This window comes from Cordyceps fumosorosea, assembly GCF_001636725.1.
Source record: "Cordyceps fumosorosea ARSEF 2679 chromosome Unknown scaffold_3, whole genome shotgun sequence".
NCBI classification, from domain to species: domain Eukaryota; kingdom Fungi; phylum Ascomycota; class Sordariomycetes; order Hypocreales; family Cordycipitaceae; genus Cordyceps; species Cordyceps fumosorosea.
The window spans coordinates 340,302-366,445 of NW_017387303.1; the positions used below are offsets into that span (position 1 = coordinate 340,302).

The 26,144-nt window shown below is 55.5% G+C and overlaps 10 protein-coding genes across 10 annotated transcripts; 6 read left to right on the forward strand and 4 right to left on the reverse strand.

Annotated features, from left to right (window-relative positions):
* Positions 1–165: 165 nt before the first annotated feature.
* On the forward strand, positions 166–2,561 carry ISF_01792 (Choline transporter-like protein; the record flags this gene model as incomplete). The annotated part of the gene is made up of 2 exons (XM_018845399.1): positions 166–178; positions 244–2,561. 2 exons carry the CDS (start codon positions 166–168, stop codon positions 2,559–2,561), a joined length of 2,331 nt encoding a protein of 776 aa, XP_018707122.1.
* Positions 2,562–3,857: 1,296 nt separating this feature from the next.
* On the reverse strand, positions 3,858–4,967 carry ISF_01793 (hypothetical protein; the record flags this gene model as incomplete). The annotated part of the gene is made up of 2 exons (XM_018845400.1): positions 3,858–4,152; positions 4,210–4,967. The coding sequence occupies 2 exons, from the start codon at positions 4,965–4,967 to the stop codon at positions 3,858–3,860; spliced, it is 1,053 nt and encodes a 350-aa protein (XP_018707123.1).
* Positions 4,968–8,081: 3,114 nt separating this feature from the next.
* ISF_01794 (WW/Rsp5/WWP domain protein) lies at positions 8,082–9,191 on the forward strand (the record flags this gene model as incomplete). Its single annotated transcript, XM_018845401.1, has 2 exons — positions 8,082–8,180; positions 8,271–9,191. The coding sequence occupies 2 exons, from the start codon at positions 8,082–8,084 to the stop codon at positions 9,189–9,191; spliced, it is 1,020 nt and encodes a 339-aa protein (XP_018707124.1).
* Positions 9,192–10,451: 1,260 nt separating this feature from the next.
* ISF_01795 (WW/Rsp5/WWP domain protein) lies at positions 10,452–11,599 on the forward strand (the record flags this gene model as incomplete). Its single annotated transcript, XM_018845402.1, has 3 exons — positions 10,452–10,549; positions 10,618–11,471; positions 11,544–11,599. 3 exons carry the CDS (start codon positions 10,452–10,454, stop codon positions 11,597–11,599), a joined length of 1,008 nt encoding a protein of 335 aa, XP_018707125.1.
* A 352-nt stretch (positions 11,600–11,951) lies between these two features.
* On the reverse strand, positions 11,952–12,800 carry ISF_01796 (hypothetical protein; the record flags this gene model as incomplete). Its single annotated transcript, XM_018845403.1, has 3 exons — positions 11,952–12,178; positions 12,238–12,330; positions 12,380–12,800. The coding sequence occupies 3 exons, from the start codon at positions 12,798–12,800 to the stop codon at positions 11,952–11,954; spliced, it is 741 nt and encodes a 246-aa protein (XP_018707126.1).
* Positions 12,801–13,764: 964 nt separating this feature from the next.
* On the reverse strand, positions 13,765–14,718 carry ISF_01797 (NAD(P)-binding domain protein; the record flags this gene model as incomplete). Its single annotated transcript, XM_018845404.1, has 1 exon — positions 13,765–14,718. The coding sequence occupies one exon, from the start codon at positions 14,716–14,718 to the stop codon at positions 13,765–13,767; it is 954 nt and encodes a 317-aa protein (XP_018707127.1).
* Positions 14,719–15,580: 862 nt separating this feature from the next.
* Positions 15,581–16,950, reverse strand: ISF_01798 (Glycoside hydrolase, subgroup, catalytic core; the record flags this gene model as incomplete). Its single annotated transcript, XM_018845405.1, has 2 exons — positions 15,581–16,044; positions 16,122–16,950. 2 exons carry the CDS (start codon positions 16,948–16,950, stop codon positions 15,581–15,583), a joined length of 1,293 nt encoding a protein of 430 aa, XP_018707128.1.
* Positions 16,951–18,230: 1,280 nt separating this feature from the next.
* On the forward strand, positions 18,231–18,446 carry ISF_01799 (hypothetical protein; the record flags this gene model as incomplete). The annotated part of the gene is made up of 1 exon (XM_018845406.1): positions 18,231–18,446. One exon carries the CDS (start codon positions 18,231–18,233, stop codon positions 18,444–18,446), a length of 216 nt encoding a protein of 71 aa, XP_018707129.1.
* A 1,746-nt stretch (positions 18,447–20,192) lies between these two features.
* ISF_01800 (hypothetical protein) lies at positions 20,193–21,448 on the forward strand (the record flags this gene model as incomplete). Its single annotated transcript, XM_018845407.1, has 3 exons — positions 20,193–20,526; positions 20,588–20,673; positions 20,795–21,448. 3 exons carry the CDS (start codon positions 20,193–20,195, stop codon positions 21,446–21,448), a joined length of 1,074 nt encoding a protein of 357 aa, XP_018707130.1.
* A 366-nt stretch (positions 21,449–21,814) lies between these two features.
* On the forward strand, positions 21,815–23,916 carry ISF_01801 (ATP dependent RNA helicase; the record flags this gene model as incomplete). The annotated part of the gene is made up of 2 exons (XM_018845408.1): positions 21,815–22,036; positions 22,090–23,916. The coding sequence occupies 2 exons, from the start codon at positions 21,815–21,817 to the stop codon at positions 23,914–23,916; spliced, it is 2,049 nt and encodes a 682-aa protein (XP_018707131.1).
* Positions 23,917–26,144: the final 2,228 nt, after the last annotated feature.

Genomic DNA, 26,144 nt, shown 5'->3' on the forward strand with positions numbered 1-26,144 from the left:
GGAACCCCGATTCACGTAATCGGCGACGACCCCCAGAACCGGCATCTCCAACTCTTACCTCTTGTCTCATCCTTCCGTCCATCCTCGCCATCATTCTGCCATACCCATAATCCAACCCCATTCTCTCGGCGAGGTGGCGGTCTGGTGCCTCGAATCTCCATCACCATGTTTTCCGAATGTACGTCTGTTGCCTAGCGTGGAGCTTATCTCGATGACATCCCCCATCTAACCTCGATGATGCAGACGCTTCCAGATTCCTCGCCCAGTCCCAGTCTCGCATATCCAACTTTGCCGGCCAAACTGACCACGACGACGCGAACCAACACAACGCCTCCGACTGGCCCTCATCAAGGCCTGGTCGACATCGCACCAGCGCTGCGGGCACGCGATCTTTCCTCTCCCGTGGCTACGGTGGCGGCACTGGTAACCCGTATCAACAAAACGGCACCGGCTCACGCTTCGGCAATATCGCCTTTGCCGCCTCCCGCATATCCGCCGCCCACGACGCACCGCTCTTCCACGGCACCCTCGACGAGTTCCGTGAAGAGGATGATGAGGCCGAGCGCGACCGTGAAGCCGCTGATCTCTTCGCTCTCCAGCGTTCTCGCCGTGTCGCTGCTGCCAGCAAGCTCGCCGAGAGCACCGAGTCCGAAGGCCACAGCAGGGGGTCGCTCGACGAGAGTGCCGGCCTCGACGATGATGATGACCCGTATCGCGGCCGCACGGCGGGACGAGGCGGCCGGGGCATCAAGAGCAGCTGGAACGGCACGCGGAGTGGCTTCCGACACAACGTAGCGCACGATACGCTCCACGAAGAGGCCGAAGAGGTCACCGCGGACGCGACGTCACAGGGTCGTGGAGGCAAATCCGCCATGGTAGATGTAGGCCTAGAATCCCAAGACGACGATGACGGCGACGATGAACCACCGGAGTCGCTCCTAGGCGACACCCACACCGACTCAAGCCCTCCGCCCTTTCAACGTTTCAAACAGCCGTCCGCTGAACAGACACCATTTTTACGACGCTCCTCCACAGACCGATCTGAGCTGAACAGCCTACAACGAGACGATCCTATGCAGGGGCAGCCCATGGAAGTTGGAACCGGCTTCATTGACGGCGAAACCTTCCGTCACGACCCCTTCTTCGCTTGGATATTCCTCATCAGCTTCGCCGCCATGCTTTCCACCTTTGTGCTCGTGTGGCTGCACACGTCCCCACGGAGCGGCCCTGTCGGCGACACCATCTACGCGACGCTGCAGCGCTCGTTCCACATGCTCGCCGTCGACACCATCGTCGCCGTCTTCGTCTCCCTGGTGTGGCTCGCCGCGCTACGCTCATTTGCACGACCGCTCGTCAGCGTCATCCTCGTCGCCGTGCCCGTCATCATGTTCTCCTTCTCGCTCTACGCCTTCATCTCCTCCTTCAAGGGCCGCACGCGCGGCGCCAGCGTGCAGGACGCCGTGATGCGCTGGCTCGCGCTCATCCCCGGCGCCGCCTGCCTGCTCTGGCTCTGGGTCGTCGGCAAGAGTCGGCGGGCAATCCGCCAGGCCGTCGAGATTCTGCAGTTCTCCTCGCGCATCCTCGCGCAGAACCCGGCGCTGCTCGTCATGGGCTTCGCGTGCCTCGCGCTCATTGTCGTCTGGACCTGGGCCTGGCTCGTCATGTTCACGCGCGTCTTCATGGGCGGCTACTTTTCCAAGTCGCTGGTCCGCTTCGTCATCCAGCTGTCCAGCTGGTGGCTCGGCGCCGCCTTTGTCTTCATGTACATGTGGACCATGGCTGTCATTAACGCCGTGCACCGCGCCACCACGGCCGCCACCGTCTCGCAATGGTACTTTCACCGCAATGCGGCCGCCGGCGGCGCCGCGGCGCCTTCATCCCGGGACGTGGTGCTGGCCGCTCTCGGCCACGCCGTGACCACCATCTTCGGCAGCGTGTGCCAATCCACCCTCCTATCACTGCTCGTCCGCGCGCCCCTGCTCTTCCTGCCGCGCCGCATCGGCGCCGTCGTCGCCAACGTCGCCGCCTTTTGGATCCCCACGCCCGTCGTCGCCCTCACCAATCCTCTCACCGTCACCTACGCCGCCATCCACTCACAGGGCCTGGCGACGGCTGCTCGCGGTCTCGATCAGATGGAGCTCGTCACCCCGGCCATGCCCACGACGACGCTCACCCCCCGCGCTCTGCCCCGCGGTGGCGCCGGGCTCCTGCCGTACCGCCTCGCCAAACTGCTTCTCGTCGCCACGCGACTGCTGATGGCCACGGCGCTCGGCTTCGGCGGCTGGGTGGTCACGGCCAAGCAGCTGCGGCTGACACTGCCCGACGGCGTCGGCGTCCGCGGCTCCGCGTACGCCTACGTGGTCGGCCTCATGGCCGGCTTCATCGGCTACTCGGTCATGGGCGCCATGGAGGGCGTCCTCAGCGGCATCGTCGACGCGGTGCTCGTCTGCTACGGCAGCGAGCGCCGCATGGAGATGGGCCACGGCCGCTTCTGCCTCGAGGCGGCGTACCTCTTTGGGGAGCGTCGCGCGGGGGGTCTGGGCGATGACGACCGCGTGTAAATGTGGTGGGTGACTACTAGTGTTCATGTAAATGTATGCCAAAGAGAAGAGGGAGAAGAATATAGCGCTTCTGCTGTTATGCAGCGAGGAAATACCAGAGATTATTAAGCAAGGGGAGTAGATTAGATTCATGAATACCCTAGCGTCATTTTCTTTTCTTTTAAACCTCGTTCTCACTCTCATGGGAGTTCTGCTCACGGGATTGCTAGAGTTCCCCCGTCGCGCTTGGATCCCGTTGCTTAGCAGCGTACATCAGCGGTGTCATGCCCGACTGCGTAACTGCACTGCAGTCGGCACCGCGGACGACGAGTTGTCGGACGACGAGTTGTCGTTGACGGCAAGACGGCGGTGGCCGAAGCCAACCGTGGCATCAGTGTTGATCCACACGTCGGCCGTCCAGGCTTCGATGCTTGATCAGCTTAAGAGCCTATTCATGCTGCCGTTGCAGATCAGAACGTTCGAGACGAGGAGGATCGACCTTTGTGTTGAGAGCATTTGTCCCAGCCAAACTGGTACCTAATCATGAACCGCTGAAAGTAAGTCCTTCTGTCCTTCTAATCAAGTAAATCAAGTAAATCAAGTAAATCAAGTAAATCAAAGCGAGCTACCAACCAGTTAAAGTATTAGGGATAGGGTCAATTTTTGGAGTCTCCAATGCCAAAAGTCGCGTAGGCTGCGGCACCCGGCGGCAAATAGAGAGATAATTCGGGTGCAACACGGTAAACTAACGTTTACGGAGTCATGGCTATATATTCTGCACATTGTGCATTACTCCCTAGCTCGAGCCTATGATGAGCTGCCGATACTGTACCCCAAACTCGTTTGGGTGTGTATTTTTGACCGCTTGCTCGCCGCCTTTCTGCAAGAAAGAGTTTCATTTTGGCGTACTTGGGAGGACGACAGTTGGCCACGTTCATTAAATGCATTTCCTTTCTAATTCACACAGTTGATAGCCTTAGGAATGGAGCTCATAAACGATTGACAGTTTGGACCTGGTTTTCTCTTACGCTACCTGCGTTCAGCTCTGCGTCTGGATCCCACGCAGATATCGTGTGTCCCAATCTTCCATTTCTTCTGCTTTGTTGAATAAACCAACAAAAGCTTCTCTAGTCCATCGACAAATCGAGGTCAATAGCCCGATCCATCATCGCCCAACACGTTTGTAAGCTGACAACATAATAACTTTGGAAATCCAGCCTCAGCCTTCGCACCATTGCGATATTTACTTGAGCATCTCAAGTGGCTCTGTGTCATATTTTTGATCATTTTCAGCAAAAGAAATTAGTTCTTCGAGACCTAGACGCATGATGATTTGCCGAATGATTCCGGAATGTTGTGAAACCACTCGGACTTGGCATGCAAGTCTGCAAAAATCGCTTCTGACTCGTTGCTCGACAAATGTTGCATGCCCTTGAGATCCTCTTCCATCAATACTTCCATTTCATCTTCGACCTTGGCCTGACCTTCCACATCGCCAGTGGTCAATTGAGGCTTCTCGCCCTGCCCAATGAGAAGAAGCTGCGTATTCTTGTAGTCCAAATGCTCCGGCTTCGTAGGAACCCAACGGTGTGAGCCAAATTCTTCTAAAATACTTTTCCCCCCTTTGTTAGTCACCTGAAGTCGGACATGTATACTTCACCACACTTACTCTTTGGGATATTCGGGTGGCGAGGGTAGTCGTGCGGAGGCAGGCCCCGAAAACTTGGGATTCTTGCTGCTCATGATGAAGCTGCCACGATCGCGAAAGCCGAGATCACGCTGAAACTCTCGCTTCTCTTCGGGAAGCGTAGCAGCATAGGCAAAGTGCGTCTCCTTTTGCGCCCGAACGATGGCATATACGCCCTCTCCGACCGGTGTGGCGCTGGGCACATGGCGCATCCCCTTTGTCTTGGTCGCGTATTCCCGGGGCGCGAGGAAGCCCTCTGCAAGCTCAGGATAGGGCATGCCCGTCTCATCCACAAACGCCATGAAGCGGTCGCTGGTAGACCGTGGCAGTTGCTTCTTGGGCAAGGCAAGCAGCCGCGCAGCGAGGGACTTGGGGAGCGGGCGCTGAGAGAGATCGATGTCGTCGGGGAGCGGGCGCATGACCAAGTACCCGCGAGCAATCTCGTCCAACGACTTGGGCTCCTCAATCTCGACTCGTCCTCGAATGAAGTAGTTCAAGATGCCCGTCTCGACTACCTCTGGAGCGGTGTTGTCCTCCGCTTTCTGCGACGGCTGCTTGTCTTTTGTGTCTGCCTTGGAAGCTGATTTGGAAAGTGAGGCAGCGCTCTCAGCCTTTCCATCACCGCGGCTGTCGGTTTTCGCGGCCTTCTGCGAGCTGCCGTGGCTGGAGCCTAGATCATGTTTTGGGGCTTGAGCAGTGCCGCGATCAGATGCTGCAGCTCTGGTTCGCACGGGGGACATGGTTAACTGCTTGCTAGTAACCCGTTGAAAAAAATTATAATTGAAATAGGTTGAATGCTAAAATTGACAATTTTTTTGCAGTTTGCATGGTCAGACCACTGCAACTCCCGTTCTAATTGCTGTGAGTGTACGTATGCCTCATTGTGATGTCACTAAATTGACTTCCTCGGAATGCACTGTAGCTAGTTTTACCACGAGGTCAATAACTCTAGACATTAGAAAATGCACGGCGATAGATTTCTTCCCTTTTGCATGTTCGACTTGTTCTTTTAATGGCATAAAAAGGGTTCTGCCAGCTGTTGAACTGATATCTGGTCCATAGCTACATAGTTGGTCTTCTAGGACACTATTTACTGCACTACCGGCTGGCCAAGCTATGGCCTTTCTCTCAGTGTGGCCCAAGGGCCGAACCGACTTTATTTCTAAGCATGCGGTCAGTAACGGATGCATATGTAATTGACCGACCCCTTGTAGGATTCAAGCACGTACGCCGCAGTTCTTGCAAGTGCAAGCATTGCCGCAATTGCACGAGTTGGGACCCGAGCAGTTGCAGGTGGTTCCGCACGAGCAGGCCATGGTGTTTGTAATATTTGCTAAAAAGGTCTTGTGGTATACACAGTTTGTAAACGGGATTGGGACAAGAGTAGCGTTCGAGGATACGTGAAGGACTTCAGCAGCAACCTTGATGGTTGCAAATATTTATAGATATATAATTTGAAGCGAGGAGTACTTTGACCGAAGTATGACGACATCAATTACAGGTCAGCCGCCGATTCAAGCAACTTCTCAGCTACTACCCAAACGGCAAACCCTAGCGCAGCAGGTAAATGGCTGATAACTACCGGATAAGACTACCCAGTGCTAAAGCTGTTGCCGGAACAGGATGGATCTACTTCTCAGACCGTCGGTGCACTTTTACTGTTACATGTTGCGCTGCTAACCAACAGCTGGTCAACCCCACGTCAACAGGAGGCGCATTCAAAAAGTACGCAGTTACATCATGTCGCTTTGCCTAAGAAGCTAGAAATAGTAGTCAACCGACGGGGTACTGTATACCAGCCGTAATGGTAACGGTAACCAGGAGTAAAGCATGGTATGAATTGCGCAGGGCAACGATCACTCACTCTGTTGTTGACTGATTCCATAAATTAGGCTCTCTCCTTTCAGATGCAACGTAATTTTTACCCGCTGGAACGTCAACGTCATGGCTGCGATCGCGTCAAAGGTTCGTCATTGAGTGCACCGAACAATCTGGGCCGTCTTGGGAAGGTGAAGTCGAGAGCCCTGCATTTTCGGGCCTGGCAAGCCGGCACGCGCTCTCCTCCGTCACTATCAACGAGTCTGGGCAATTATTCCTTGTCCAGTCCTCACCACACCCGGTAGTGACAAATTCTAGAAGCCACGATGGCAGTCTCGGAGCTCGGGAGTGTCGCGTCTACAGGGGAAGGAGACTGTACCGCTCACGACCAGCCTCAGTTTGTGAGTCGCCTTCTGCGAAAATAGGCTCTGTTTTCCGACCAGGCTTTGTTTTCCGACCAGGCTCTGTTTTCCGAACAGTCCTGGCTGCGCACGTCATGTTCTTGCGTGAGATAAAACTCAAAGTTAGTATTGCGCACTTCGAAGGCAGACCCGGAGAATATTACACTGTGATACATGACCTCCTTGACCGGATGCCGGAGAACAGGGTGGTCGGCGATGGAGAGAAAGACTTGGATGTCGAGAGGGGTGTTTGGAGAGAAACACACGCTCTAGCCGTAAACATGCCCTGTCATGTATTCCATGACAGGTGCGACGGAGGTTTTTGATCTCGCGACTTGAAAGGATTTTGTAGAAGATATTTCATATGTCGTAAGGAAATTTCGGGAAAAAATGTCCCGGCATTGACATCTGGCGGTCCCGTCTTTGGCAGCGTCATGTTTGGCGCCGTCTTCGCAGCCGGTGTCATCAGCGTCGGTAAACTGCAGGCGAGTTTATGATTTTTCAATGCCCATATTGTTTTTCTTACTTTAATACTAGATCAAATAGCTTGAAGAGACAATAGCGACGAAGAGAGTGTGGGCTGGGCGCTGGTGACTTTTCTGCTGTCTTGATGGCCGCCTTGTGTTTCCTCAACGTTGCCACGTAATGACGCGCCTAGAACAGAGGCAAGAATAGATTCACGGTTGGTCCGACATGGTGAAACATGTGTAAACAGGTATTTTTCAGGATTTCTGAGTGGAAGTCGACGTCGGTAAGTGTGGTATCAGGCAACATTGTAGGGAGAGGGCACAACCAAGATGTTGCACTGCGGGTGTTTTGAAGTGACGCTGCTATACTTGCAAACATTTGTGCTGTCTACCATTTGCCCAGTACATTGCACAACGAGTGTGATAAAGAGGTGAGTCTCGTCACGCCGAAGTCGCCGTCTCTCGAAAGCTCTCGTGGCAGGACATCGGTTGGCGGGTAGGATGATGCTGAGGGGATAGCTACGGTAAAGCAGCAATGGCTATCGAGGAAATTTTCGCTTTCCGGGGTGCAACCTCCAAGTTAAGGAAGATGCTCTCGATGCAAAAGACAAAGCAGTTGCTTACGGCTGCAGCGGCCCGATTGTTCTGCTCTTATCAATGAGAGATGTAGAGTACTACCTAGTACGTGATGGGTAGTGCAATTTCGAATGTTGAATGATTTAATCTTTGATCATGCCAAATTAATCTCATTTTTTCTTAAAATAAACTGACACCACTTTCCCTTGATTAATTTGCCTACTCAGCACTCCATCCACTGCTCCATTATGCTGGCTGTGTTCCATTTCACTTGGTGCAGCACTTCAACATGGAAATAAAAAAATAAAAAAAAACTTACTAAATGCGCCGAAAATCTATTTTCAGCGTCGCATGCAGAATCCGACTTGGCTCATCTAGTCTGCGTGCTAAATCGATAGTTTGGTGGACTTGTATAAACAAAATTGCCCGACGTCGCTGCTTTTTAATCTCCCCAACCAGGCAGGGTTGTTGCACTGGGCGACTGCAACCCCCCCCCTCGAAGGAGTAGATGCAAGCTGTCTGGCCGCCAGTCTTACAACACCTCGACATTTCATCATCACTCTTTGAACCCTTAACCCCCAGAATCAACATCATGGCCGGCCTACCTTTACTGCCCTACTTGCCGCCTGGCTGGACCGAAACTACCTACCAAAACGCGACCAGCGCCGAGTACAATGCTCTGCCAGAGGAGGTACATACATACATACATAGATACATACGTCGACCCCCCTTCTCTGGGCGTTTGCATGGCCACTGACAAATTCTCGGCGACAACGCACAGCTGCTGCAAAAACTCATGGAGCGCAAAGTCGAGGAGGCGCGGCAGCAGGCCGATCAGATCCTACAAGAGGCTAGGGCGTGGCGAGCCGCAACCCACGGCATCGCGACCCTGGCCGTCCACGACAGCGGGAAGACCGGGCCGCCCGCCGCCGCCGCCGCCGCCACCACCACCACCACACCAGCAGCCGACCACGACGATGTCTCACTGGAAAATGCACAGCGCCTCGTGCGCCGCGTCGAGGCGGCCTCCTCCCCGTCGTCGTCGTCGTCGTCGTCGTCGTCGTCGCCGCCGCCGCGCTGGGCCGAGATGGGTTTCCTCGTCTTCCGCACCTACTACGCCGACGAGCCGCTGTGGGAGCGCTTCCAGCGGCGCTTCGGCGAGCTCGTCGACGCCGGCATCCTCGCCGCGCTGCCCGCCGTCCCGGGACTCGCGCGCGTCCGCGGTCGCGTCAAGCTACCGCTCGTCTCCGACTACGCGCTCGTCGACCTGGGCCCGGGCGGCGTGGCGCACATTTACCGCGACAGCGTGAGCAACCTAGAAGATGACAGCGACGACGAGCAAGAAGAAGAGGTAGGGGAGGAAAGGGATGAGGGGGGCCATCTGGCGAGCTTGGACCCGGGTCTGCGCATGCCCATGTGTCTGATGGTCGACGAGGAGTGTCTGCGGTCGCTGGACGACGGCGCGGCGCTGCCGTTTGTCAAGGCCGTGGATGCGAGGCTGGCGACGAACAGGGAGATGCTGCACTACGAGGGCTGGTTCAAGGTGTCGGTGCGGGCGCTGATGCCGCACTTTTACGCGGCGGTGCAGTTTTACGAGCCTGTGCAGATCAGCGCGGCCGTGGACGGGAGCACGGGGATCTGGACGGACATGGGGAAAGTGAGGTCGTCGAGGGCGGAGGAGGAGACCACGACGGACTTGTAACAAGGGGAATGAAATGTACGATAGACATGTATCCATCCGTAATGTAATACTAATCAAACATAATTTCGATTTCAGAGTTCGCTTTTGATAATGCACTACAGTTTAACAAGAATGGCCGCGCAGTGGAATATAACCATGGGGTGACTTTTTTATACTGCAGGCAGACAACGACGAATGCTTGTGGGTGGGGTGTTGTACCGAGACGAGTGGTGTGTCTACTGAAGCAGTGGACGGAAACCCGGGATTGAGATGACATCAGGCTACCACCATTCGGATGAAATGAAGGCGAGTGACTTGTCCGAAATCGCTGCAGTGCGGCGATGTGGAATAGTATTTGCATTACCATAATGTAACTAATATTCTACTATTATTCTGATTTGACATGCAGCGCAAGCAAGTGCCAGCCAAAGTCGCCACCTACAACTGCACAACCTACGCAACGTCATGGTTTTTAGTGACTAACTAATTAATAAATTATCACCAACCCGCGCGGCAGTGCAGACGTCAAGCCCTACGGAGAATGTCGAAGAAGCTCCTAATCGGATGCGCGGGACCCGGATACAGACTGCACCACGAAAGCTGTGAGGCTGTGCAGCAGTCACCAGCCCAATGAAGCTCACGCACGAGACGCGACCTGCAGCAGCCTGCTGAAAATGGTCCGGGCCGTCTTCCTGAACCCTGGCAACATGACCAACCCCGGCCCAGCGTAATGCTTTCCGAGCTGGGTAAAGACTCGAGAGGATTAAAACTTGACCTTTTGCCCTGTGGCTGTGCCACTACTTGTACTAAACAAGTACAGGTAGTTAGTTAACACGCTGAAGTACCTATGTATGTATGTACAGCAGCTATTGAGGTACAGCCACAGGTTCCCTCCGCGACCGCCACCCCGGCCGCCCGCCTACGTATGCGTCCTTTTTCATGTCCATCCTGAAAGCCATATAACCCTGACAAGGCCATGCGCGAGAGATGAAAAATATCATCATCCTCTACTTTTTATCCATCACGTCCCAGAATCTCATCACCTAGATATCTCTCTCCTCCTGCATCATTCATTGTCTGCTTGTTCCTATCGACAATCGCTACCCCACTCGCATCGCAAGCTCCCCACCACCACGCAAGAGGGGCGTTAATTACGACTTGTCTTGGCATCGTTGCCTCCCCTGCTGACCCTCGACCCTATCCTACGAACTCCCCCGAACCGATTCATCAACCTCTTACACGGTTCAAATCACCAGGATTCAAAAAAAAAAAAAAAAAAACATGTCAGACTTTGCCGCTCCCGCCGGCCCTCCGCCGCCCAAGGCGCCCGAAGTGCCTCCCGGCTGGACCGCTCGCTGGAACGCTGAATACAAGGAATGGTAAGCGAATTGAGAATTGCCTTGCCCCCAACTCCATAGGATGCATGGGCTGACCCCGCATGACCCAGGTTCTACGTCAACCTCAACACAAAGCAATCCCAGTGGGAGCGCCCAACCGCCCCTGCCACTGGAGGTGTTGGCAACGAGGACGGCCCGCCGCCGTACGAGGCCGCGGGTAACAGCGGCGGCCTCCAGGACGCCAAGCACAACCCGGACTCTAAGCGCGACGACCGCAGCAACCCACCCGCGCCGTACGGCGGCTCCGGAAACAACAATGGCCACGAGGACGACGAGGCGATGGCCCGCCGTCTGCAGGCCGAGGAAGACGCCCGCAACGGTCGGCCCGCCGGCGGCTCGTCGTTCCCGTCGGACCTGCCTCCGCGGGAGGGCGCCTCCGGCGAGCGCGGCCTGCTGGGCAGGCTGATGGGTCGCAAGAACAACAACAACAGCAACAACAATAGCAGCAACAGCACTCCTCCCGGTGGCTACGGCGGCGGCTACAACAACAACAATAACCAGTACGGCGGTGGCTATCCCCAGCAGGGCGGTGGCTACCCCCAGCAGCAATACGGCGGCGGCGGCGGCTACCCCCAGCAAGGCCAATACGGCGGCGGCGGCGGCGGCGGCGGCTACCCCCAGCAGGGACAGTATGGCGGCGGTTACCCCCAGCAGGGCCAGTACGGCGGCGGCTACAACCAGGGCGGCCCGGGCTATGGCGGCGGTCCGCAGTACGGCGGTGGCGGCGGCTACGGCGGCGGGTACCAGCAGCAGCAGCAGCAGCAGCAGCCGCCGAGACGCACGGGCGGCGGCATGGGTGGCATGGGCGGCATGGCGCTCGGCGCGGGCGCGGGTCTGCTGGGTGGCGTGCTCCTGACGCAGGCCATCTCGCACCACGACCAGGAGGAGTACAGGGACGGATACGGTACGTGATCGAATGGCCCGTCATCGTTTTGGAAGTGGTTTCTTTTTTTTTTTTTTTTTTTTTTTAACATAGAGGACGGCCGTGATGATCAGGCTGACTTTGACGATGGCGGCGGCGGTGACTGGTAATGGACTTTCTTTCTTGGTTAAAGGAAGGAATGAAGTGAGAATACGTTCAGGGGGGCGCGGGGAGGTAGGGCGGCGGGAAAGTGGGATATGGAATCATCCTGGGCTTCTAGCATCCCTTGTAACGAAATATGAGCCTTGTATTACGTTTCACACCTCATCACTTGACGGTTTCTACCGTTGGGTGTTGCATACTTGCTGCAGACCACAAGATAAAACCTGCATTGCACGTAGGATCACCGGGATTTAAAAATGCATGCCGTCTATTCTTGTAATGCCATTGAGCTCTCTTCTACCTAACCCAGAATCTCCCCTTCATCTACGCATTCGCAGATTCGCTTCCCTTTCTTTTCTTTCATCGCCTCACGCCCTGGGGCTTGTTGGCCTTGCTCTCGGCACCGCTCGCCGCCGTCGCAGCGCCTTGTCCGCCGCCGCCCTCCTTCTTCTTCGAGCCCGCCATGAACGCGGCCATGTCAAAGTTCCCGAGCGGGTTGGCCTGCTGCTGCCCGGCACCGCCGAGGATCGAGTTCATCGGGTTCTCTTTTTGCGATGCCTCCCACTCGGCGCGCGTTTCGGGGTCCACTGGTAGAGATTGTCAGTTCGTCTCTTACCACGCCAAACATCAGGAGGGGGGCACGTACTGTTCTCGACAAGCTTGGGCAGGCCGATGAATATGACCATGGACACCAGACCCATCAGGATCATCGGGTTCATCAGGATGCTCATCACCGAGACTACACACCGTCAGCCTTCGTCACTCGACCATGGAGAGGGGAACCCTACACTTGGGACGCTCCATAAAGTACGTCTTGCGACCGAGCGCGCGCACCTCGAAGCCCGACGACCCGTCCTCCCTGCTCTGCAGCGTCAGCGCCTCGCCCTTGTTATCCCAGTCGTTGCCGCGAAACGTCTCCCACGCCTGCACCGCCGCCTCGTCGGACACGTCCACGCGCAGGGGCGCGAAGCCATCGCTGGGGCAGTGCACATCGACCAGGTACGAGCCGGCGGTCACGTTGCGGAAGACGAAGGCGTGCGCGTCGGAGAGGGGTGCGGAGAGGCGCAGGCCGGGCGCGCTGAGCGTGGCGTGGGCGCGAGGGGAGAGGGAGGCGGGCGCGGGCGTGGAGGGCAGGTAGAGGGTGATGGTGGAGGCGGCGGAGAGGTCGAGAAGGGCGAGGAGCCCCGCGGCGGATGGGAGGAGACGCATCGTGGACGGGCGGGATGGATGGGATGAGGTTGGGAGGTTGGATGAGATGGGAGACCAGGTGGACGGAGCACGGAGGTTGAGCTTTGCGGTTTGGGCAACCTGGCGGCTCCACTTTTCATGATGGGATGAGCGGAAGTAATGGATGCGCTGTTGATATGTCAAGGTAGGAGAAAAAAAAGAAGCTCTGCATAAGATACAAGAAAAAGGTTCTATTTTTGGAGAAGTTTCCTTGAAATTCTTCTTGGGTATCGAAAGGTGCGTCAAAGGCGACAATGAGACGCTCTAGCAAAGGCCAAAACTTCTTCTTGAGAGAAAGCTCTGGAATCCGACCTGCAAACTACAGGCGCTAATTTCTAATTTTTTTTTAAAGGTTTTCATTCTTTTTTTCGAAACATTATTTACGGTGACTGCATTGAAAGTACTAGCCATTCAGCCTTCTGGTCCAGTTCGTGGCCATGTGCGCATCTGCAAGAAAACATCCCCTGTCGAGCAGCTTAGCTTAGCATAACAGCAACAAAGGTAGTGGTTCATAAACAGAGATAGTAGACTTATTCCAAGGTATATCTTCTGTGAAGGGAATCATCTATTTAAATGCATCTGATGTTCCGAAGCCAGCGAGGCTGCTGGCTTGGTAGACACATGGTCTATGTATGTATGCAGCTGTCCGTGTGTAAGTGGGATCTTGAGCCAACGTCGACCCGGTCGGCACACGCGTACGAGGGCTTTACAAAAAGAACGAACTCAATCTTGAAAATTGAAGCTTCTAGAATTTACTGTCTTCTGTCATTTCTACTAGTATTGCTGAAAATTTATCATTGGGCAAAACACGCACCGCGTTCAAGACGTATCAATTCATGGTTTCATTTCTAGTATATACGACAAACTTTAGTCCAAACCCTCCAATCTATTCCTCGCATTAAATTCCACTCCGGTATTTTCACAATTGGCTTCGTCCCCGACCGAGTCACGGCATCGTGTTCGTCATGGTCTTGCCCTCCAGGAAGAGCTCGAGGTTCTCCGCGATGAGGACCTCGGAGCCCAGCGGGCGGTTGCCGGCCGCGTGCGGCGAGAGGATCAGGTTGGGGGCGTCCCAGAGCTTGCTCGACGCCGGCAGGGGCTCCTCCTCGAAGACGTCGAGCGCCGCGCCGCCAATCTTCCGCTTCTCGAGCGCGTCCACCAGCGCAGCCTCGTCGACCGACGTGCCGCGGCCGACGTTGACCACCCAGGCGTTCTCGCTCAAGTGTGCGATGCGCTCGGCGTTGAGCGCGTGGCGCGTGGCCTCCGACCCCGGCAGGATCATGACCAGCGCGTCCGCGGCGCGCAGCAGCTCCGGCAGCTTCTCCTCCGCGAAGACCTCGACGCCGTCGCGCACACCCGGTGAGCGGGCCACGCCGCGCACCGTGGCGCCGAGCGCCGTCAGGTGCGGCGCCAGCGTCTTGGCGATGTTGCCGTACCCCCAGATGACCACGTTGGCGCCGCGCAGCGTCGAGAACATGTAGCCGGGGAGGGTGGGGTCGCCGCGGAGGTGGCCCGCCCAGGAGCGGCGCGCCTGGTGGTCGCGCATCTCGTAGAAGCGGCGCGCGGCGTTGAGCAGCAGGCCGAGCGCGTGCTCGGCGACGGGCGCGTTGTGCAGGCCGGAGCCCGAGGTGACGGCCACGCGGGACCGGTCGAAGCCGGCGGCGAGCACGTCGTTGGGGCCGGCGGCGAGCGACTGCACCCACCGCAGGGCGGGCATGTGCGCGGCGGCGTGGGCGAGGTTGGCGGCGGAGTTGGTCCAGGCGACGAGGACGGTGGCGTCGAGGTGCTCGGCGGGGATGAGCGCCGCGGGGTCGTAGGCGACGAGGACGATGTCCGGGTGCTGGGCGCGCAGGTGGGACTCGAGGTCGAGCTTGATGGACGTGGGGTAGAGGAGCTTCATGATGGCGGCGGAAGTTGTTGGTTGGGGAGAGAGGTTGGTTGATGGATAAATTAGACGGAGGGGAAGCAGAAGGGGTGAAAGGAGGGAGAGACGCGGCGGTTGAGGTGTTAAATGGCAAATGGGGAGCAAACGAGGGGATGATGTTGAATGCATGGACCAAACGGTATCGGGGGTTGCGTTTGCGTCGGCAATTGATGCGGGTAAATACGTCGATGAGGGGTGATGGAATGGCGGGGCAGATGGCGATTTGGGCGGCGGGTGTTTTGGTGCATGGTAGCGTCGGAGTACCAGAGAAAATGCCCGTCCACAGGCCATTGGAGTCACTTGGTTATTAGACCTCAGGTACTTGAGCACCTAAAAGGTACCTGTGGCTCGGCAAACGTCATCCTGTTGGTTGGTGAGTTCCCCACTGACTGACAGGGCTATTGCGTGGGGGCGTCGGTGGCAGCTCTATTTCCCCTTGAATAGCCGCAGTTCGCCGTGGGACAAGGAAAGTGGTTGGCAGCCGGATACAGCAGTTGAATGCAACTCTTTTGGCTTTTAAAAACCATTTTGTAACTTCATCGTATTCGAAGTAACGTCAACAGTTCGAATGAGCGTTGACGAAAGCTCCTCACATTAATGTATAGCTAACATGCTCGTACATCGCAACAGAACCCCCCCCCCGGCACTAGTAAACAAAGAATTATGCCGCCGGCAAAAGCCCCCTCCAAAACCCCCAATCCAGTAATTCTCGGCGAATGAACATTTCGGCCGTCCCCTCCACCACCCCTCATCTCATCCCGACTCACTTGACATTGCAACTTCCGCACTTCCGTCATCATCCATCTCATCCTGGGGTTATCTACCCATCTCCTCCTCCTCAGACCGCAGACCGAATCTTCTTCTGGAAACCCCCGTTCGCCGCCGCCAGCTCCGCCTCCCACAGCATCACCCCGCCGTAGTTCGCCAGCTTCATCGCCCTGACCTTTGCCAGCGCCTCCGCCAGCGCGCCGGCCTCCACGTAGCCCTCGTCCTTGTCCGTGCCGCCCGCCAGCGCGCCCACCAGCAGCGTCGCGTTGCTCCCGCCCCCGCCGGCGATGGCCGCGCTCCAGCGCCGCACCGACGCCTCGAACCCCGACGCCCCCACGTTGCACACGTTGTTGTTGTAGAACTGCACCGACACGGCGTCCACCCGCCGCAGCAGCCGCAGCTCCGCCTCGTCCGTCGTCGGCGGGCACTGCGGCGCCGCCGTCATGTAGTACCGCCGGCCGGGGTCCGACGCGAAGTGCGTCCGGAACTGCGCCGCCATGGCCTCGTACCCGGTCGAATCCCCCGACTCGTTGTCTGTTTTCGTCCTGTCAGCCCAACCACCCCCCCCCTCCCCCTTTTTTTTGTTTTTCTTTCGAGGAATACAAACGTACCAAAGTCGACGCCGTCGAGGACCACGTCCCCAAACGGCCGGATCTCAGCCTTCTTCCCACCCCCGCCGCCGAGGAACAGCTCCCAGATGGTGTCCGCGACCTGCCGGCCCTGCGCGTCGCTCGCCAGCCGGACCTCGGCGTAGCCCGCCGCGCCGCCCATGCTCAGCAGCACGCGCTTTCCGGCCGCCTGGCACTTGCGGATGGCCGGCGCCAGCGGCGCGCCGTCCTGCAGGTCCACGGCGCCGGCGAGCCGCTGCGCCTCCGAGGCGGGGCCGAGCGACGCAATGGCCAGCCGCGGGTACTGCCCGTTGGCGAAGAAGTGGCTGAGGAAGGCAAGGTTGACCGTGTCGTACGAGGCGTCGCCGCAGACGTTGTCGAGGGACGCGGCGCTGCTGCCCATGGCGCCCCAGTAGACGGCCAGCTGGCCGGGTTTCTGTGAGGGATCGGTGCCGTTGCCGCCACTGGGGGGTTCGGCACTGCTCTCCTGGCTACTGATATTGCTGTGCTTGTGTCGGGTAAGGCCGACGCCGAGTCCGATGGCCAGACCGGCGACAATGGAAAAGAGGCATCCGGCCATGGCCAGCTTCATCCACAGCGGCCATCGCTTCTTGGTGGTTGTCTGCTGTTTTGCGTCCTTGTCTGTGCCGTCGGGCAGGACGGCGACGGCTCGGAAATCTGAGGCCCGGGCCTTTTCTGGATCAGCACATTCTGCTTGTGAACTCACGTCTGTTGTCGAGCTGCTCCTCGTTGCCGTCGGAGCTGTTTGGCCGTTTCCCCCCCCGCCGAACGGCAAGCGGATGCCTTGTTTCAAGAAGCTTAAATTGAGCATCTTGATATCGCCTTTGATCAATAAGTTTCTTGTGAATGTGCTCTTTTTGGAAGACGACGACAATCTTTGCATTCAAGAGACGAACCCAACATTGACAACCCAGCAACCAGCACGGGGTGCGGTCGTTATAGGAGCTCTCGCCCTCATGGCGGCAAATTACTCTGCTACGTGACTATCACGAAAGTATACCCTGAGACCTCACCAAGGAAGCTAGGAAGCTCCCGTATGAGACAGGCAAAAGGAAAATAGGCCAACCGTCGTTGGAAGGAGGCCGCCGCTAGCGACCCCTATTTCCGATCCAACCCAATGTGCTCGTTGCGGGAAGGGGACTAGTTGGCGTTAGTCTCCTGATGCCCGGTTTATCTCCCCGAGGGCGTATATATTGGATATTGTGAACTGCGGCAAGGGTCGACCTCCTCGCACCCTGCCAGCGCCCTTGACTGTCGATGTGAGATAGCTGACGTGCGCGCGTGTGTGTCGCGGCATGCACACTGGTGTTTCTCATGCTTGTTGGCGAATAGACGTAGGTGGCTGAAGGGCAGTATTTGCTTTTTGGAGGGGAATGACACCATTTTATTAGACTAAAACCAATGATGTAGGCGCCGTTTCCTGTCCCCTTGAGTCAAGCTGTGTAATTCACCTGGGAGTTGAGACATGACGCAAAAGAAGTTGAAATTGACAGCAGGATGTTTGAAATTGGCGCTTTTATTGGTCGAAAATAACCCCATGCGCTCGTGCTCAGTATTCAAGTAGAAAGCAACCCTTGATTTCTGTGTAATGCACCGATATGGCATATGTATATTAGCAAGTGTTGACGAGGTCATGTCTGTGTCAGTCGTTGTATCCCAGGAGTCCTAATTGCAGGCATGCTTCAACTACTTGTCGCAGTGACTACAGCGGCTATCTTTCCCGACCAGAATACGTTCCAGCTAATTTAGACTCTATGAGACTTATTTTGTTGGGCATATTACCTTTTTTCCCTTGCTCTTGTATCAAGGACAATGCCTGCCACGGGCTTGTCTCCAACAAGCATTCTCCTTCAGTGTCGATGCCAAAGAGTTCGGACGCATGGACGGCTTCTTGAAGCTGCAGCGCAACAGGCTACGCCTGCAACGCCGGGCTGAAATCGGACTAGCATCAACAATGTGGGCGCCTTCTCTGAACGTCCATCAGTCTGAACAAGTGCTCCCCATGGAGTACATTTAGGTGCTTCGCACCTTCAACCCTAGTTCCGACTCGGCTCCCAGCACCAACTGTCAGGCCGCTGATCTGCTGCCACTATGTCACTTGGTGTCGTGGTGGACGGCACTGCTGCCGGTGCAGTTGACGCTTTTGAAATCGCAATTTGCATCGCAACTGGTATCGCGGTTGATACAGAACTTGACGGCGCTGTTGACGCTGTTGACGCTGTTGACGCTGTTGACGCTGTTGATAGCGCAGCTGATAGCGCAGTTGGCGGCGCTGTTGCTGCCGATGCTGCCGACGGCTGCTATTGACGGAATTTTTGCTGCTGCTGCTGCTGCTGCTGAGTGCTTCTATCAACAGCGGCGTCGGTGTTGGTGTCGGCGTGTTTATAATTGTGACATTCCACAAAGCGTTCATCGCCGTCGACAATAGGCTGATTAGTGAGGGCGTCTATTTCACACATTAGACTGTCCTCGTTTTCGTACCCGCCTCGCTCGAGCATGCGCTCGATTTCAGAGCGACCCGGTGGGCATCCCACGGACGAGTTCGGATCAAGCGTGTTCCGGGGCATCCAATGCACAGAAAAGTACACGAGGTATTCGTATTGGGTTGATAGGGATTGGTTGCCCACTTCGCGGCCCTTTCTTATGGCGAGTGGGCGTAGGCCGAGAAACCCATCGTTGAACAGATGGCCGAGGTATGGGCTGAGGTAAAGCCTGGTGGTTGGGAATCTTAGTTTAATACGCTCGGCGACATGGGGGTATAAGACAACGTCCAGTATACATTCGAACCCGTTCAGTTGCTCACAAGTCTCCTCAGAGCAGTCCATGTGCTCAAGAAAGAAAATGGTCGGCCACACGGGGCCGTTTTTTCTAGAAATGACACATTGTTTGGGAAATCTTTTCCCCATCTGCAATGCACGGTTTATTAGTGATTTGGGGGACAGACAAATCCGAGGGCAGGCAGACTGACTGCCGCTTTAAGCAAGTTGCCATGTCGCTTCCAATAGGGTTCATCGCCTGGGGAATCGCGTTGTATAGGATCGATGCTGGAGCCTTGTTTTGAGGTAAGCAGATGTTAGCATTGCTACAGGAGATATGCAAAATCAACCATGACTTGCCAAAATGGAGGAGAAGATACTCTGCGCCGTCGCATACCACCTCTGCTGCATCGGAATTCTCGGCCAAAAATTCTAGCACCTTGTTGCTCAAGGAGTACAACAAGCCGTGCATCCACGAGGTAGCCTTCTTGATGCACTTTCCGTTGCTAGAGCTGGTCCCCGAGTACACGCCCAGTATCCTCTGCACGAGGGGAAGCTATTCAAGAAAGTCGGCCTTTGAGAAGTCAGTTAGTGGTGGCTCCACATATATATCGGGAACAAGGTCGTCTTGAGGGCAGAGGGGAACATGGGTTGCCGTCATGACGTCCGTTGTATGTCTGTAGGTAGTTGGGTTGGTTGTTTGAGGAGGTAGGTCCAGAATGCCGAGAAGGTTGGTCGAGGCGGGGAGGCTCTTCCCTTTGTATTTGTATCTGTGTGGCTGCGCATTAGCTTTAGCTCGTATTTTAATTAACCTTGAAAGCCCAGGATTCTCAAAGTTTGATGTTTTTGACGCGCCCAGTATTTTGACTTTGGAGTTTAGCATCGTCCAAAGATTGCTGCTGTGTTTGTTGGCTGATGCCTATATAGCACTTGCACAGGCAGCGAAGTCTGCTGGGGGCTATGACTGTGAGCGGCCATTTTTTACAACAGCCATATAAGTTACTCGGTAAAGTAACTTATTACATAGATGTCTACATACATACATACATACATACATACATACATACATAGGTACTAATGTAAATACAACAGCAAGACACAACAAAACAAGCTTTGTCATAGCTTCAGCCATGAACAAACGAACAAAATTTATTCTGCACAGCATAAAGTCACTTCTACCGGATAACCTCTGCCCTGCCACGCGACTACTTAGATGGCCTTGGGGACCATAACTTATCCCACCTGCCACAGCAAACCCATCGAAACCCGACACTCCCAACAAGCTGCTATGGACATTATGTCTGGCGAAGTCGAGTGCACCCCGCTTTCTCCGGAAGAGGACCTCGTCCCAGGCATCTACATCCTGCCGCCGCCCACAAAGCAGTCCAAGGCGCTGTTCATGGAGAAGCTGCCCTTCGTGGAATACATTGCCAACCGCTACAATGACACTCCCGTGCCTCCCGGCACAGAACCGTGTTCTTGGAGTCACACGGGCCGTGGCTTCAAGACAATGACCTTGTGGACTCATGGATTTCTCTTCACTTTGCGCCAAGAGTCGCTGGCCTACTTAATTGAGAATCCTAGCTTAGCGGAGAAGGTGTGCGATCACGCCAAGTACTTTCTTCTCTTCCGTAAGTCAAGCTGCGGTATCTGGCGTGATGTTCTTGAAAGCGCTAACCTTCTATAAAAAAGTTTCAGGAGTGAACGTTGGATGGTACTACCGATTCCATATCGATCGTGAGTCGTGGCGGCTGGCTCCTCTAGCACACAGTACGCCGGTATGGGATATCGCAGTCTCGGGCCCTATAATACATGGCTAATATTGTGTCTAGGATCGTTACCGGAGTGCTTTGCCATGCGCAATCTCGAAGAAGGAGAGGCGCAATGCAACATACCCAGGTCATTCCTCGAACCGCAACCGGCAGCCCCGGCGCCCAGCAGCTGCTTACCGAGCTGTCTTACATGATCTCCGTCCTCTTCCCCGAGCCTGTTGCTCAACGCATTCTGTCTCTTCTCAAGTCGAAAGAGGGGGGCTCCGGCTACCACACACACTGCATCACTCTGACTCCCTACCTCGGCGAGCTTTTTGACGAGGGCTTTCTCGGCTTGCGCCCGCTGCGCCATACAAAGCGCATCAAGCCGGGCTACAGCGCCGATGACGATGAGAAGGAGGAGCACCTTGTACATTTCTCGGTCCACTGGATGCAGAACCATGGCACTCCCAACCACCGCATGAAAGGATATGGGCTCGATGAATGGTGGATCGATAACATGCTCGAGACATTGACTGAATACGCGGGGTTCAGCTTCAAGCTATGTGAGATCGATGCACAGACGAAACAGCCCATCACCGAGGGTCAAGAACGCTTTCTAGTGTGCAACTCCCACCAGTCTGCGGAAGACATGTTTATCCTCCTGGCGCTTAGGTGGACTACAGTGCTGGCCGCGACCCTCGCAGGTGGATCGGGAATACCTGAATGTGATGCTCTGACGGAATACGAGGAATCTTCGGAATATGAGGAGTATGAGGAAGATGAGGAATCTTCAAAATAGAGGGGATTCTCGGGCTATGAGATGTAGTTGGACGAGTGACGGAAATGGAGCTGTGAACAGCGGCAGAGCTATCCCAACTTCCCAGGGGGCTCTTGTGCTGAAAGAGTTGCAAGATGGTGGGTCCTTTTTCTGCCTGAGGCGCGGCACTGGTCACGACGTCGTCCTACCCTAGGGGCCCGTGTGGTTTGCATCTCGTTGATGAGGATTTTATTTGCTTTCTTTTCTGGCTTTAGAAATTTATCATGCGCGCAACGTGATGCGACTCATCCTCAAGCTGCTCAATAGCGGATTACCGGTATTGAAGGGCTCATTGAATCTGGTAACCCGGGTGCAGCTGTGATTGTCGGCTGCTTACCTGGTACCATCATGGCGGAAAATGACCTGGACGCAAATTTCATACCCGCATTGCATAAACCTCCCGCGTTGCTGCCTATTGCCAAGCATCGACAAAGCCTACTATACACGATAGAGACGTATCCAGTGACCATAGTCATTGGCCGAACTGGATCCGGAAAGACAACGCAGATTCCCCAGTTTCTGGAACAGGCAGGATGGTGCAACGATGGCAAGGCTATTGGTGTGACGCAGGTACGTTGACCATCGCGATCGCAGCAGGACATTGCTGACCCGCTGAGCAATAGCCGAGACGCGTCGCAGCTACGACAGTTGCCTTGCGCGTCGCAGATGAAGTCGGGTGCGAGGTCGGCAAAGAGGTCGGATACTCGATACGCTTTGAGGATGTCACGTCCGAATCGACGCGTATCAAATTCCTCACTGACGGCCTCCTCATTCGCGAAGCGCTGGTTGATCCGCTGCTAAGCAGATACTCTGTGATCATGGTCGACGAAGCACACGAGCGGTCAATCAGTACAGACATCTTACTGGGGCTCCTCAAGAAGATTCGCAAAAAGCGCCCAGAGCTGCGCGTCATTATCAGCAGTGCGACACTAGAGGCGGAGATGTTTCTCAAATTTTTCACCTCCAGCAGCAGCGAAACGTTACCAACTAATACCGACGAAAACGACGCGAGCAAAGTAGCAACAGTGGTTAGCTTAGAGGGTCGCACTTTCCCGATAGACCTCATGCATATTGAGGCACCGGCTGAAGATTATGTCGAAAAGGCCATATCGACGGTCGTCGACATACACAGAGAGGAAGGCGAAGGCGATATTCTTGTGTTTCTGACTGGGCGAGAGGAAATTGATTTCGCAGCCCAGGCTATCTCGGAACGCGCCCCAGAACTCGAAGCCAAGTACGGTCCTCTTCAGCCCATGCCACTCTATGCTGGTCTGACGACAGAGGAGCAAATGTACGTATTTGACAAGCCACCCGAAGGTACAAGAAAAGTGGTGTTTTCTACAAACATCGCGGAAGCATCAGTGACCATCGACGGCATCGTCTTTGTCGTCGACCCAGGCTACGTCAAGCTACGCGCATACAACCCCAAGACCGGCATTGAGTCCCTGACTACTACACCCATATCCAAGGCGTCTGCCGCTCAACGCGCGGGTCGTGCTGGGCGAACGAAACCCGGAAAATGCTTCCGCCTGTATACGGAGCAAGACTTCAACGGGCTGGCGCAGAGCAACCCCCCCGAAATTCAGCGATCGAATCTTGCCCCAACCATACTGCAGCTCAAGGCCCTGGGTATCGACAACATTGTGCGCTTTGACTTTCTGTCTCCGCCGCCATCCCAGCTTGTCGGCAAGGCACTCGAGCTCCTGTATTCGCTCGGCGCGCTGGACGAATACGCCAAGCTCACGCGACCACTGGGCATGCGCATGGCCGAGCTGGCAGTCGAGCCGATGATGGCCAAGACGCTCCTGTCGGCGCCGTCGTTTGGCTGCCTGAGCGAGCTGCTCACGATTGCGGCCATGACGAGCCTCGGCAGCAGCGTCTGGTTTCACCACGAGGGTGAGCGCAAGCAGATGGAGAGCGCACGGCGCAAGTTTGCCGCCGAGGAGGGCGACCACCTCACCCTCCTCAACGCGTACCAGGCGTTTGTCACGCGCGGCAAGAAGGAGGCCAAGTTTTGTCACGAGAACCACCTCAACTTCCGAACCATGACGCGCGCCGTGAGCATTCGCGCGCAGCTGAAGCGATACCTGGAGCGGTTTAACATCGTCGTCGACGAGAGCCTGTCGCAGCAGCAGCAGCAGCAGAAGCAGGATGACGGCGACCGGGCTGGCAAGGCGGAGGCGATATTGAAGTGCCTGACGGCGGGCTACTTTGCGCACGCGGCGCGGATGCAGGCCGACGGCACTTTTCGCAACGTCAACGGCGGCACGGTGCTCCACGCGCATCCGAGCTCGCTGCTTTTTGGGCGCAAGGTGGACTGGGTCGTCTTCCACGAGGTCATGGAGACCAGCGACAAGACGTACATCCGGGACGTGAGCAAGACAGAGAAGAGCTGGCTGCTGGAGTATGCACCGGAATTCTACCAGGTGACGAGTGCACGGAGGGAGTAGTAGGCTAGTGGCGGAATTGCCCTGGAGGACAATTGCTATTTTCGCATACGGTGCAAGGTCATCGCGCGCCATACGCAATATGAGGATTCTATTTACGTGGCCGTGCTGTACCAGCCTGGTCTTTCGTCCCTGGCCGATGGCAAGGCTGTGCGAGCTGCAGGCCATACTTGTGTGCTTGGCGGTGCCATGCAACGCACCTGACCAGCGCTCCTTCCAAACCTAGCGATAGGGCCGGGGAGGAGAATGGTATGTACGTGAGCAAGTTAGCGACGCCGGCAGCGGATTCTCTTTTTCACCAAGTGAGTGGTTTCGGAGGCCAACTTGGTGGGGAGGGTCCAGAACGGCTGGAATCTGCCGGCGCCAGGTAGGGCTCACGCGAGGCTGTGGCGGTTTGTTGCCAGCATGCTTGAGTATCGAATTGATAGAATCAAATCAATTGAAAACAAAGAAGACAAGACGAGTAAAAATACCTCGCTCGTATGAGGGTCAATGTACCTGGGATATCGTTTGGGTAGGGGCGGGACGGGTGAGGCGCGGGTAGAGTTTGGGGTAGTGGGAATGGATGTAACCTGCGAACCAGTCGGAAGACTTTGAGAGAGAAAAGATCAAAGACATGGGTTTGGTGAGATTTTGATGGTTCAAAATAAGCAAAAAAGACGGAGGGCAGGGCAGGAACATGAACAAAAAAAAGTGGTCAAAGGGAGGAATGTTTGATGAGCGACGCAACTATTTCGTATCCTGCAGGGCAGGCCTTGTAGGTATACAGTTTCAAGGCAATGTTCACCAGTATTTTAACCCGTACAGTATTTTAGTTATGGTCCGATGCCAATTGAATCAAATAAAAAGAAAGAAAAATGTAGAGAAATGAGGCCCTGTCGCCATGTATAACTGACACAGGATAATAATATGACCGCTGCCCATGCAACGCGCTGGGGAGAAGACAATACGGGGCTTGGATTCCGAAGAACTCTGAACCACCTTTTTTGCACTTTGTAACTTTGTAACCTGTTTCGTTTTGTTTTTGGTAGCTAAAGATTGGAATGCAGCCTTTCTTTCAACCAGCCCAGTGGTTCGGTCGGGGCGAGGCTGTCGTCTTCAAGGCCCGGCTAGCCGAAGAAGACGAAGAAGCAACCATGTCTTCTCAGCTGGAGGGTTAAAAAAAAAAGAAATGACCAGTGATTCGTTTCCCCCATCCAATCCCCACACGCACCTCATTTCTTTGATGATGATGGGCGCCCTGGCGTTTTTCCAGGCGTTGGTACCTGCATGAGCCAGTGGGCTTTGCTGCCCCCCTGGAGCCAATCAATATGCCGAAGTTGGCGCGCCCCCTTTTCTAGTTTCCCTGACTTTTTTGTCTTTTGCTCTTCCTTGGATGGGATGGAACGGTGGTGGTGCCTAGGTTCTGCTTTAGCGTAGTGTAGCAGATGTAGATATGGTCCTGGCGATGTTACATCAGGGACGGGAGCAGAGCGCAACGGTCCCAAAAATAAAAATATGCTCAGGGAAATGGATAAATAAAAGTCGGGGCAGGAGGAAGAGGATGAGGGAATCTCGGCGATACTTTTGTCGTAGGGCCTGGATCGCAGTCGCCAAGAGCCTAGGAACCCGTGGCCATCAGCCTGGTTTCCCTTATATTGGCTGCTTTATCAGTTAGTTTCTCATGCATCGGTGAAGGAAAGAAGGGGATGGCCTCCGCCGTGATACCCACCAGCTTACCTCTTTGTTGCATAAAATCGAGTCTGGGGGATAAACTAGTTAGAATTACTTCATTCTTGCCAGCTTCTGCGCCGGGCTCCCTCTCTGCCTGGGTAATCAGCAGCACCGCGATAAGAAAGGCATGCCGAGCATGATAGGCGCAATACGGATAACTCCGATTTGGAAAGCATGGCAGTCTGACTGAGCTTGTAGGTACAGCCGCCACGGCAGACTGCATTGTTTATCGGCAAATGCCCCCCCCCTTCGACTCGGCCGGGAACACCGTGGACAATGTCGTCTGGCGGTGTCGCCAGTCACGCCACACGCTTCGTCTTGGAGTCTTTTTGTATGAATAGAATACGAAGTAGCTGGGTTCTTTGCATGCCCGACTTGTGAAGTTGATGGAAATGCCGGGCTCGCGTGGCCTTTGTTCGATCTGGCGGTCGACTAGACTCTCCTATCAGGGAACCGTCCACATCCCTGCCGTGTCGTGATGCCAGTAACCGCCCCCTGGCAGGCTTCCAGGAACAAAG